The 14,158-nt window shown below is 35.3% G+C and overlaps 1 protein-coding gene across 1 annotated transcript; it reads left to right on the top strand.

Annotated features, from left to right (window-relative positions):
- Positions 1-398: 398 nt before the first annotated feature.
- LOC132042756 ((+)-neomenthol dehydrogenase) lies at positions 399-9,105 on the top strand. The gene is made up of 4 exons (XM_059433282.1): positions 399-576; positions 664-922; positions 8,100-8,282; positions 8,532-9,105. Exons 1-4 carry the CDS (start codon positions 536-538, stop codon positions 8,928-8,930), a joined length of 882 nt encoding a protein of 293 aa, XP_059289265.1. The 5' UTR covers positions 399-535; the 3' UTR covers positions 8,931-9,105.
- The last annotated feature ends 5,053 nt before the right edge of the window (positions 9,106-14,158 follow it).

The raw sequence follows: 14,158 nt of genomic DNA, 5'->3' as shown, positions 1-14,158 counted from the left end.
AGGATGGATATTTCGCTCTCCCGGGCAACGGCGCTCAATTCCCTCCTTTATCGTCTTATCCCGGCCCGAGCTCGAGACCTCGGTCCGGTGAGACGGTCGTATTGTGACCGAGCATAGCCATGACGACGGGAAACCGAGCGTGCATGTGTCCTCGGTTTTACCTGTATACAAAACTGAATAAGTAAAAATGCACATTTATTTTTAGTATACTGGACATATGAAAATGAAATGCGGGAGTATCATTTTACTGGACCAAACACTTTGAGAACTTTCTATCTTTGTGCATTTAGTAGTACCGTAGGAAGGCTGAGTGCACATGCAGTGTAGAGGCTATTTAATTGCCTAACATCTAAGAATTTGGACCATAGTGCGATTTCAAGGACTAGAATAGTTTATTATCCTCGTGTATTTGTTTAATCATTCCACGCTGTGGTATATAGAAAGAAAAAAGAAAAAGAGAGAGTAAAGAATCTTTGCATGCTACCCTCACACATATATATACAATTAAATTAATCTCTCTTCATCTTCCCCTTCAATGGCATCAAGACAATCAGAACTTTCTTCTTCATCGACGAGGTAATAATTAATATTGCTTGTTCGAATTAATTATCAAATGATATAATATCTCCTGTGTTTGAAAATGTGACTTGTCCATATATGTAGATGGTGGTCTCAAGAGACAGTGGCAATAGTGACAGGTGGAAACAAGGGCATAGGTTTTGCCTTAGTAAAAAGAATGGCAGAGTTGGGATTGACAGTCATTCTAACTGCCAGAGATAATGCAAGAGGAATGGAAGCAGTTGAGTCCCTTGACAAAATAGGGCTGCGTGTCTATTATCACCGGCTTGATGTCTCAGATACTTCCTCCATTCAAGCATTTACTTCATGGTTCTCCAACAATTTCACTGCCTTAGATATATTGGTCAGTCACTCCATCTTTCTTCTTTTATTTATGTATCATTCTGTCCTTTTTCTTTCTCATCTCTGATTCAAACTATATACATATAACAAGAAATTGAAAACTAAGTAAAGAAATAGGTCGTTAGATTTTGATCACAATTCTCATTTCATTAAGAATAATAGTAAAACAAACTTAATTTATCTTAATAATTAATTGCCTGTTTCGTTCACGCAAGGTGATGACTTTGCCGAATATGAATATAAACTGAGTTGAGTATTTGGTGCTTATAAGTTTGTCTAGCTAATAGAATAATCACAAACAGAGAAGGAAGTTGAAGTTCTAAGTTTCGTCAGATCAGGCATTCTTCTTTTCTTTGATAATAGTAACCGACAAAAGCATTTAATGTTCTTCAGCATACCCGTTGGCTTGTACCCAAAGTGTGACACAACACTGAGAACAAATTATGAGCCCGTTTGGATTGAAACCAACTTATAAGTCATTTTTAACTTATTTGAGTGTTTAGCAAAAATAGAAAACAGTTTAAATTAAGTTAAAAAGTGCTTAAAATAAGCCAAAACTAAGAAGTTGCTCAACCCCAATTTTTTTTTTAGCTTAATAGCCATTTTAGTTTGACCAACAACTTTACCCTTTTATCCCTTATATTTTCTGTTAATTCCAATACTACCTTTACTTCTAAAACCCTTTAAGTACTTTTATCCAAACACGTAACTGCTTATTTATAAAATAACTTTTATCACTTAAAAGTACTTTAAGCATTTATGCTTAAAAGCCAATTTTTTTCAGCTAATCCAAATGGGCTCTCATAAGTTGGTCAAACCAGCTTATAAGCCATTTTTAACTTATTTGAGTGTTTGGCAAAAATAGAAAACAGCTTAAATTAAGTTAAAAAGTGCTTAAAATAAGCCAAAACCAAGCCATTGCTCAACCCAATTTTTTTTTTTTTCTTTTTTTTTGGGCTTAAAAGCCATTTTGGTTTGACCAACTATTTTAACATTCTATCCCTTATATTTTCTGTTAATTCCAATTCTACTCTTACTTCTAAAAACTCTTTAAGCACTTTTATCCAAACACGTAACTGTTTATTTATAAAATAACTTTCAGTACTTAAAAGTACTTTAAGCACACTTTTTTGCAGCTAATCCAAACAGGCTATGTGGTTTGTGGTTTATAAACTCGTGACAAGAAGCTTAAGAAATTCGGACAAATAAATTAAATTAAAATGTAACATATTAAAAATACCCTAAGTATCTATTGGCTGGGTTCTTTACATTATTGGTAAGTTTCCATAAGAACATGTCAACGACGACAAATTGGGAATATAAAAAAAATTGAAAAGAACACTCAAATAGAATCATGTCAATCATCTATGAGATGGACAAATAAACCAGAGTGAGATAAGATGCAAGGAGAAGGGTATAAATACTAAATTTAGTTTGTAGTTGATGCAAGATACGGAGAAATTAAATTGTTTATTCTAAGGAAATAAAAAACTAAAGTAACAGACTTGTTTTCATTCTACAAAAAAGTTCATTCCAGACAAACATATTTAAAATACAACTAAAATTCACGATTAAAAACCATTTTCAAAATTTTAGTTCTTCAAAAAGCGCCTAAAACTCTATAATGACTCGCAGGGGCGGATCTAGGGCCTGCCGAGGGTGGTCACCCAAACACTCTCGGAAAAAAATTATACCGTATATATAAGGTGTTTTTTTTCATTTTTTATGTTAAATATATCGATTTTGAACACCCTAAAAAATATGAAAAGAGGTTGGTTCAGTAGTTTAGGGTGTTAAAAATTCACCTTGAGGTTCCAAGTTCAAATCTTAGTCACTACATTTTTATTTTTTAAACCCCTTCAGTGAAAATTCTAGATCCGCCACGGATAATGAGTAGTGGACTATCTTTGGCGTACAAGAAACAACCATCTTGTAGAATAAGTAGATTGCACAAGAATATATAAGTCAATAACTGGTGCAAGTATCCGTTTATTTTTGAAGATAATGCAAATGAATAAGTCTCCCCTTATGTGATTTCTTTTATGAGAAACTCTTATGTGGCTAGAGTACTCAAGCTCGATCAATGACATATCGCAATTGATTACCATACAAAGAAAATGATTCCCCTCTTCTTTGATTGTTGTAAGGAAAAGAAATCGACACATGCTGTGGGGTCTTTTTTTTTTTTTTTTTTTAGTTCAATTTGTGTTCCAAAAGTATCTTATAGCCTGTTTGGCCAAGCTTATTCCCCCTCCCCCCACCCAAAAGTATTTATTTTTTTAATAAGTGCTTATTTTAAAAAAAGTGAGGTGTTTGGCCAAGCTTTTAGGAGAAAATAAGTATTTTTGGGGAGTAGCAGAAGCAGCTTTTCATAAGCTAAAAAAATAACTTTTGCCCAAAAGCACTTTTGAGAAAAATACACTTAGAAGCACTTTTTAAAAGCTTGCCCAAACACTAATTGCTGCTCAAAAGTACTTTTTAAATTAATTGGTCAAACATAAACTTCTTATCGTCAAAAGTACTTTTTTGGAAAGTACTTTAAAAAAAAACACTTTTTAAAATAAGTTGATTTTAAAAGCTTGGTCAAACAGTCTATTATCCCACATACCATTCTTAACCTCAAAGTGTGGAAGGTACAAGGAGGGAACTTTGGGGTGGAAACTTAGGAGTTAGAACTTCAACCTCTTTCTATCATGTGTCATCCTTGTATAAATAGTTTTTTTATTTTTATTTTTTTTAACAAAAAAAGAATGTCATATAAGGAGAATAAATAAAAAATATATATGATTATTTTATTGTAGAATTGTATCTATCAATTTAATGTACTCGATAAAATAATGTTTATATAATTTCATAATATTAGCAATAAGACATTGGCTAAATATTCAATCTTGAAAAGGGTAATGATCACAATTGCTATACTATTTACTTAGAAACTAGAAATAATAAAAGATTAAAGATTCTTTTTTTTTTTTCGGCTGAGTAAAGTAATGCAATGAAATTGAAAACAAGGAAATCTAAAGGTTATTATAGACGGGGAAAGATCTAAATCATGCAGTACCTAAAAGGTCCTGTTTAGCCAAAATACCACTATGTTATTAGCCTAGTGGCTAGTATTATTAATAAAATGGAAAATGGCCAAAAATACCCTTAACGTATGGGAAATGGCTCACAAATACCCTCCATTCACCTATTGGTCTAAAAATACCCCTAACCTATTTTTTTGGCTCAAGAATACCCCTCAAATTAACACCCTTTAACTTGATGACTTTTTTCAATTTAAAAAAGCCACGTGGCTTAATATGATTGGCCGCATATATTAGTAATTTAAAAATAAATCCACCCACTTTTATATCCAAACCCGTTGAGCCGACCCGTTTATTTTAACCTCAACTTCTGATGTCGATTCACTCTGTGCTATCAACTCTCAAGATAATAGGACATGTTCTTGTATGTGATTCTGTTTCCAGTTTTAAAGAGATTTATAAGTACATTGGGGATAATTTAGGACGAACTGCGGATGAACCAATTACAATTTTGCTGATTAATTGGGGGTGTCAACGGGACCTTAAGAAGGTTTGAGAAATTGGTCCCTTAGCACGTGATTTTGTAGTGGATAGTCATATACTTATACCTATACAATTGCATAATTTAAGTGACTAGAATTGATATGATCCTAGATGGCACAAAGATACTTGGAAGGATGTAGGACATTTGGATGGTAGCTTGGGAAGAGATTGTGGAGGCTTCTACACTAAGTGACTAAAAGCCCAAAGGGCTAAAAGTGTAAATTGTGGCTATACGATGCAAATCATGGCCAAGAAACCAAATTCAAGGCTAGGGATGTAATTTGGGCTACAATTGCAAGACAGTTGGTGTTTGGAAGATGAAAATTCCATATGAGGGCTATTTCCGAAATTCTCCTAAGAAGACTACCAACCAAACAAGACCCTTGCCTCATCAATGACATTTTTGTAATAACTTAGTCTTCTTTTAGTCTAGGAGTATAAATACTAGACGTTGACATTTCATTTACTCAGCTTTGAATGATGTTGAGATGAATACTCTTAAAGAATGATAGTTTGTTTAGTAGAATTAGTGTAGTGCTAATCTAGTGATTAGTGCTTAGTGATATAGTTGATTATGGTGGATTCCATTGTGGCTATTGAACCCTTTTTCCATTGATTTCATATGAGAGTTGTTCATTTGTGGATTCATTTGATTGACTCTTAAATTGAATTCAAATAGTATAGGTTCGTTAGTAGGAATCGATTAGGAGGGTTTGGGTTTAATATACCTAGATTTGCCTATAATTCCTTTACTAATTGGGTCTTGCTTCTATCCCTCTATTCTCATCCCAAATTCTTTACTTCTCATCCCTTGATTTCGTCAGTATCTTTATTTCCGCGTATTTGTTGTTTGAATCCGTGTCTTCCATAAGGCGGATTATATCAAGAGTGATTGGGTTATCGGGCTATACACTAGAAATGATAAGCAATAGGCTGATTTAGCATATGATTTTGATGTTTCTGCTTTGGCAAATGCAAGTGATTTGAACAGTGATGATGAGTTTGAAGAGGAGTTTGATAGTGAAAATGATAATGACAGTGAGAGTGAAGAGGAAGATGAAGGTGGGACGGGGAAGAAGAGGAGTTTCTGCGAAAAAAGAGTAACCCGTTAAATTTTCGAGGAAATTGAATAAACGGGTTGGGTCAATGGGTTTGAGTTTAAAAGTGAGTGAGTTTATTTTTAAAATTAAATAATATGTGCAACCAATCATATTAAGCCACGTGACTTTTTTAAATTGAAAAAAGTCATCAAGTTAAAGGGTGTTAGTTTGAGGGGTATTCTTGAGCCAAAAAAAAAAAAAAAAAGATTAGGGGTATTTTCAGGCCAATAGGTGGATAGAGGGTGTTTGTGAGCCATTTCACATACGTTAAGGGTATTTTTAGCCCTTTTCCGTTAATAAAACAAAACCAAAAGAAGTTCTTCCAACTACGAAAAGAAACCAACAAAATAGAGGCTGCAAGAAAAACTAGGAAAGAGATAACCTAAGAGATCTATGAAACAAGAAGAAGCTACTCATATAAATTAAACTTGATCATATTGCATCCACAAGCCTTTGGTTAAAACCATCTTATAGACCTCAAAGCTCTCATTAAGTGTCTTGACTAACATACCAAACTTAGTATCTCTCAAGGCATATGAATGATCAGACTTCCACCAAGTACAAGCTGCATCCAGTGAAGAATCAAATTGTAAGCTATGATCCAAATAGTCCAGCATCACACTTTCTTTGCCATGTCCAACAATCTGCAATGATATCCCAGCTACTGAACCTGAAGCTTCATTTATACGCATATCATATATTGATAAGCCTCCAATAGAATGAGCAGTAAGCTGATACCACACATTGGAAGCCTGCCAATACATGATATAGCAGGATGAAGCTATTCCAATGTAGAAATTAGTCTGGAGCTCATTTCTTATCATTTCTAATCTTTAGATTTAGAGTTCTCCTTCCTGCGCTAGGTAGTTCAGTGAAAGTATTGAAGTGCGCTTCACCTGCCAAAAAATCAAAAGCAAAGAGTTAGTTAAACGAATCTGTCAGTGTATTGGTTTCCTTGAAGACATGTTCTATGATTACATTGAAATTGTCTTTCATCCTCTTAAACATTTCACTTCTGTCACAAATACACCACGGGTTCCCAATCTCAATCTACAACATTCTTCATCAATAGTGAATCAGTGTACACAATCATAGGATGCAGATCATGCTCCACACAGTATGATAGTCCCTACAACATTACTCTTGCTTCTATCACTGCATTAGTTGTCTCCTCAAGTTCGGAAGCCTTTGCATACACCAAGTCATCTTGACAATCCCTCACGCAGAAGCCAATAGAACTTTCACCGGGATTCCATCTTGATGCTCATCTATATTAACATTTGTACCATCCTTGGTAGTTGGTAAAGATAGTATATAACAGTTCACTTTCTTTTTTGCTATGACAATGTAACCTTCCAAAAACATGATCAAATCTCAAATTAAATTATATCTAATGGCATATCTGTATATTAAATAGTATATCCTGTACAAGAACAGTACTAAGCATCAAATTAGTAACTTTTTACTTTTTGACAATTAACTTGTAGAAATGCTGCCTCAATATGCTAAATGTTAGATAACTATTATATGTTGCTTGTTATTTGTGAATACTAACAAATAAGTACGCAATATACCATGACTACTAATATATTTAAGGCAAAAAAATACATGCAACCCTTAAATTTGTCCGAAAATTTTCATTCACACACCTAAACTAAAAGTTGTACTTATTGAACGCTTAAACTCAAGCCAAATTTATCCATTATACAATGTGCCTAAATAGTTAAGAAAGTAAAATGCATGTAGTACACACATCGGTGATGTGGCAAAGAAGCCAATAAAATAACGCCATGTGACCTTTGATACCAAATAATAAAAAATAAAAAATAAAGAAACGTGAAGTATTCAACTTGTTAATGGGAAAAATAATTTATCCCCTCCGATTTTGCTTTAAATTCAAACACCTTCCCCAACTTTGAACAATCAATGTTCTACCCCACTTATACAATGCAATGTCGATTTTTCCTTGTAATTTTCTTTCTCATCTACTATTTTACAATTTGCTAAATTTTTAATCATATTCTCAATTCCATAGAAATATTTTTATATTAAATGTGATATTTATTTTTAGCTCTTTTATATATAATTAATGTTAGGCTATTTCTTATAATAAATTATAATTTAAGTTCATGTAAAGTATAAGGCGAATACTCCTTCAATTTTATCATTCTTTTAAAGGATCTACCACTTTTCTCTCTTTATTTCCTGTTGTGTGTATATATTTTAGAATTTTGAAATTTAAGAATTTTTGGATGCATAATGTTGTGGATTTGATTTAATGAAAATTCAGTCAGAATATAATAAATAAAATTCCTGTGGTATATATCATAACTTTTTTTTAAAATAATAATATCTTATTTTACTTCCTTGAAAATGATTGATAAACGTCCAATAATTCAAGATACAAGCATAATAAATAATCTCACTTTGATAAATAATGTATAATATAGCTTGTTGAAGTTTCTTGTTGTTATATTTACTTTTTGATATCCCCTATTAAGTATTTCAGGTAAATAATGCAGCTGTATCATTCAACGATATCCACGAGAACTCGGTGCAGCATGCAGAAATAGTAATATCAACAAATTTTTATGGGCCCAAACGACTCATAGAGGAACTCTGGCCCACATTTCGTTGCTCTTCCACTGTCACTCGAATTCTTAATATTAGCTCTAGACTTGGGCTTCTTAGTGTAAGTAATTACATCAACACAATCTTCTAAGTTTTTTTTTTTTTTTTTGGTGTAGAATAATTTTTATTGATATTATAACTTACTACTGCGTCTCCCCTACTTGAAGCGTCAATTTTATATTAAATGGTCTACATGACTATATCTCAAACTGAAATTTGATCTAAGTTGTTCAAAATTTAGGAATAAACGGATTAGAAATTAAAATTAAGGGAAAACAAAGTTGACAACATTATTTGTTTCATATTGCAGAAGCTCAGAAATGAACAACTAAGAACTGTGTTATTGGATGAGGAAAACCTATCAAAGAAACAAATCGAAGGATTGGTGAATTTATTTATAGAAAATGTGAAAAATGGGACATGGAAAAGCAAAGGTTGGCCAGAATTATGGACAGACTATGCTGTATCAAAGCTTGCGTTGAATGCGTACTCTAAAGTCTTGGCTAGGGATAATAAAGGAAAGGGTATAAGCGTGAATTGTTATTGCCCTGGATTTACACAAACATCTATGACTGGTGGCAAGGGGAAGTACACGGCGGAAGCCGCGGCAGAGATCGGAGTAAGACTGGCTTTGCTACCACCACAACATCTTCCAACAGGAAAGTTTTATCTAGGGTCTAATCCTCCTACTATTTACTCCAAGATTTAAGAGCATTATTATGTAGTTTACTATAACAATTCATAACTCCTTTGGGACAGGTTATTTCGAAGTTTTTTTTTTATTTTTTTAACGACTTCAAGAGTTCTAAAAGTGGTTGCACAAATATTGTAAGCCTGAATTGGTAAAATGTTGAATGAATTTCATAATAAGATCAACTTTTTATCATGTTGATTTATATTTAGTTTGATTACTTGAATTAGTACCTTGCCCATTGTCTGTCAAAGTACTTTAGGTTGAATACAATTTACACTACTTGTGGCATCGTGATTGCGTTTTTTTTTTCCGTTGTTCAACAATTTTTTTTGTGATGATTGCATCGAAACCTCTTGAGATGAGCTCAACATTACAAATGTCTTTCCAATTCAACTTTTGGTTCTTCCACCATATTAAATTACTAGACATGCATAGCCCAGGCCCAACATTAAGATTTCTAAGTGGTTGTTGGCATTTGGATGCTTGAAGTCATTTGGCGACGAAGGATAGCAATAAAGGAACTTTGTAAAGAAACTTCAATAAATAAATAAAAAAAGAAGAAGTAGATCATGGAAAGCATATGGCTAATTGCAAAAGCTTACATGCTAATATGATTGACGCTAGCGGATGCCATATATATGAAATGGCTAATGTGTAAGAAATGTCATAATGTCACGATTCAAAATCCCCAAATAACGATTAAGTCGTGAAGACATAAATTACATTCGGAATTAAGAAAGAAAATGTCACGCCTCGAACCATGGCCTGGGAGTAACAAGACACTCGGTGCCTTGCTGCATATGACCAAGCGAGCCACATGGCTTGCTAAATCAACATGGGGCATGAACTGATGCGAAATATAATATAAACAGGCATGGTGAGAGTAAAGCATGAGATTAAATAATCATATGTTCTGAAAATCCTATTATATCATGAATACGGAAATATAGTAATGTAGCCAACGAGGCTAACTTAACTGAACGTCTGATATGACATAATTGACTAGTCTATGAAACCTCTGACATGAGTCTGACTGCTAAACTGTTTACCGGGACAAGGCCCCCGGCATACCTTGACTGCATAACTAACTTGAAAATAAAGTATTGATAACACCCCGAATGAAATGGGGCTCACCAACAGCTGATACGTCAATAGTCCTAACGAGCAGATTCATTGTCCTGTAAATCAATACATGCATCATGAAATGCAGGCCCGGGGCAATAAAAGGGAATGTTTGTACATTTGAATTGTACTGGTATGTAAAGTAACTGAATGAAATAAACATGGCACATGAAATAATAGAATTGAAACTGAAACTGTAAGTTGAACATGGACATGAGCATCATCTGACATGAATAAATTTATAATATGAGTAAAAATATTTTACGTACATATGTATATCTATATCTTGTGGGAGATCTGTAGTATAACCGACAACACGAAATCACTACATGGGTACGTAGATTCTGGTAGCTGGCCCGACCAGCAGAGCAGCTCCCACACCTTGCCAGGGTATGAGACATAAGTATGACATGAAAGGATCCAGTTCAATTATTTGAAGGTGTCGTCCTAATCTGGGTGGATCGACCCTTACCCTACGTTGGCATACGTAGTTTCAGGCTGTCTGAGCCTTCTCGGTAAACCTATGCTACTCCTAAAAACATGAACATGGATATAGGTGGCATCTAAGCCTATGGTTTGTATAACATAACTTGTAAGTATGACTTGTAGACATGATTCATAAACATGGCTTGTAAACATGATTCGTGAGTATAATATAACATGAATATAAGTATATAGTATAACTTGTATGAAAACGTGGAAAGCATGTAGATTTTCGTGAAAATAAGCATAATAGTTCCTATCTTGCATTTAAGAACCCATGAAATGCAAAACACGGTTATTCGGGGTTACAGACGGATTCCCAATAACTAAAATGGAATATCAAGAATATAATAATGAATTATTAATACGAACATGGTACGTCATGGTACATGTAACTTAGGGTTAGGAATTAGAGTAGAAACCCTAGGTTTGTGGAACTTTATATTTTCATGGATGAACGTGGCATGAGGAAGAACAATGTCACGACCCGACTTGAGGGGGCCGCGATTTGTTAACCGGCTAGCCCACCCGGCACCCCTTTTTCATACTTATACTTCACATTCTAGGTGAGCCACATCATTACATCATACTTTTCGTTCGTCATCATTCTAAGCTCATCGGGCAATAACATATTTATATCATCAACAACATCTATGCCCATATACGGTACATGCGCCGACAAGGCGAACAAAAATAACATCTAAATATAGTCCGACAAGGCCGAACATATCTAACCATATACACAATGTCTACGAGCCTCTAAGAAAAGGGTACATCATATCATGTCATATGGGCGGACGAGACCCCCGCCGTGCCCATGAATATATATACACAAAAGAATATATATACCAAAAGTCACGGCTCCGAATGAAATGGAGCTCGCTATGTAGTCCCCGAGATAGTACAGCTATGGATCAAATGCGTCTCCCTGGCCACCTGCGGGCATGACGCAGCGTCCACAAACAAAAGGACGTCAGTACGAAGAATGTACTGAGTATGTAAAGCATGATCAATATCAATATGGGAGCATAAAGGATAACATCCGAAATAATACGGTGGGGGATAATAGCATCATCATCATGGCACTTACACCTTTCCATAGGGACGTTCCATTTCTATTTCACACTCGTGTGCATACATTTGTATTCTTGCTCATTTACCTTTCTGTATCTACTTTCATGTTCGTATTTGTCACACCCCAATCTTCATCAGGGCGTGACGGGCACCCGACCCTCGTCAGAGTCGAGCGAACCCTTACACGTTCACTCGAAATTTTTTTTTTTGAAACAAGAATTGTAAATGAAATATAAAAAACCGACGCGTAGCTCAGGCATCTCAAAACATCTTATACATACATATATATACACGACATGAGATAAGGCGAGCCAAAAAGGGCCTCTGCCATTACTGTACAATAGTATGATGGCCGGCAAGGCCAAACAGTAACCATGACTCCCACACTGTTCGCAGACTTCTAAAGAGTAAGACCTGCAAATATATGCACAAAATTATACCAAAACATGAACAGCCTCCGAACAAAAGGAGGCTGTCGACTCCCGATCTTTGGTTCCCTAACTAGCTGGATCGCCAAGTCGCGCCTCCGGACCTGCGGGCATGAAACGCAGCCCCCGAAGAAAGGGGGTCAGTACGGAATATGTACTGAATATGTAAAGCATCACTGAAGCAAGAAATAGAAAAGTACAACAGTAAGCAAGTTTAGGCTACCTGACATGAATTTAATATTTAAATAAAATAGTCCCTTCGGACGGCCGCTTCCGGCCTAATAATAATAACAATAATAGTAATAACAATAGTAATAACAATGATAATAATATCAATAATCCCCTTCGGGTGTGCCGGTTCCGGCATACGTCTATCCTGGCCCCTTCGGACATGCCGGTTCCGGAATAAAATGATGGCCCCTTCGGGCATGCCGGTCCAACATACGTCTATCCTGGCCCCTTCGGACATGCTGGCCCCGACATAATAATCCTAGCCCGCCGGGCATGCCACTCGTGTCATACGGCTACCACAGCCCTTCGGCATGCCACTCGTGACATACTACTAATCCTAGTTCCCGCGGGCATAATAATAATAATAATAATAATAATAAAATTTTGCACCCCGCCGGAGTGGTGTTGGAAAATCTGAATAATAAAATATCGCACTCCCTTCGGAGTGGTGTTGGAAAATCTGAATAATAAAATATCGCACTCCCTTCGGAGTGGTTTTTGAAAGTTTAAATAATAAAATATCACACTCCCTTCGGAGTGGTTTTGAAAGGTTTATAAAATATCGCTTAATAGTTAGGACATTAGCCAAAAATTTCCCTTCAATTGTGGTACAAAAATAAATCAAGTAAAACGATAGGCGGGAATTCGGGAATAGTGGGTCCGCCCCGGGCCAACGGAGGTTGCGTACATGGGACATGCCTATCGAACCTCATAATATCATTAATAATTGGTTTAGGAGTAGTCGGACTGGGTTCGGACAAGTTTTAGATATTTACGGCCAAACTAGTCAATTGTGACCTATTTGGTTCAATTCCATTGAATGAAAACGTTCCAACTTTAGGTGTGAATCCCGGGAGATAGGATTGACCCAAAGGGTCAAAACCGAAGCTAGCACACCTAGATCATGCCATGAAGAGGAAATAGAAGGCTTTACATACCTTACGGATGTCTTACGCTTGCTTAAACTCAAGTTCCGTTTCGCCCAGAATCTGCAAATGGTCACCTTTACCAGTTACTATTCATGAGAGTTAGCATTTCAACAATGAGTTCATACTTGACTACCGAAATTTCGGCAAAGATCTCCCCTATAACTCTAACATCCCCGAGGATTAAACTCGGCTTAAAAGACAACAACCAACCCAACAACAACATCAAAAACATCAACAACACCGATAAACACTACAAAACACGTATTAACATAAATAGTCTTTCTTTCAACATAATACATCGACTTCCATTCTAACTTCATACTTCTCATCCAATATCGACGTTTTCATATTTATTCACTAACTTGAGGCCATTCAATACAATTCAAAAACATTTCACATAATCCTACCAAATATGCAAAAATTTCCACCAAACCACAATTCACTTAAAACTTCCAATTCTCAACATAAATATTCATAACATATTTCCATCTTCCAACTTCATTCACAACAACATTAATTCACACCTTAGACCATCACTTCCATCATTATATAAAAACCATATAAAATCATATAATTTCCCATAACAACATACCTGCCATTTCAACGCCAACTTGCGTCGCTAGGCCTTTATTTACGTCACAAAAGTCACAACAACACAACTAACAAGCTAAGAAAAATCAAATTCATCACTTCCCACATCATATGGCTCACGGCCACATCCATAATCCACACACACACACGCCATGCACACACACGTCACACTTTCATAATTCTCGTCTACTTCTAATCATCATAACATATAAATTCATTCCATAACATGAAACATAAGAATTTTACCTTTTTCTTAAAATTTCAACTTTCCGCAAACGGAGTTCTTTCTCCAAACCAACTATACCACGTTGAAGAGCGCCTTGAACTTGTTAAGAATTCAAGAAGGACAAGATTTTTGGATTGAAATTGAAGGCTAGGAAATTTT

The sequence above is a fragment of the Lycium ferocissimum genome, unplaced genomic scaffold, assembly GCF_029784015.1.
Source record: "Lycium ferocissimum isolate CSIRO_LF1 unplaced genomic scaffold, AGI_CSIRO_Lferr_CH_V1 ctg17721, whole genome shotgun sequence".
NCBI classification, from domain to species: Eukaryota; Viridiplantae; Streptophyta; class Magnoliopsida; order Solanales; family Solanaceae; genus Lycium; species Lycium ferocissimum.
Note: the sequence above shows the minus strand (reverse complement) of the source record. Positions and strands in the feature narration are given on the sequence as shown.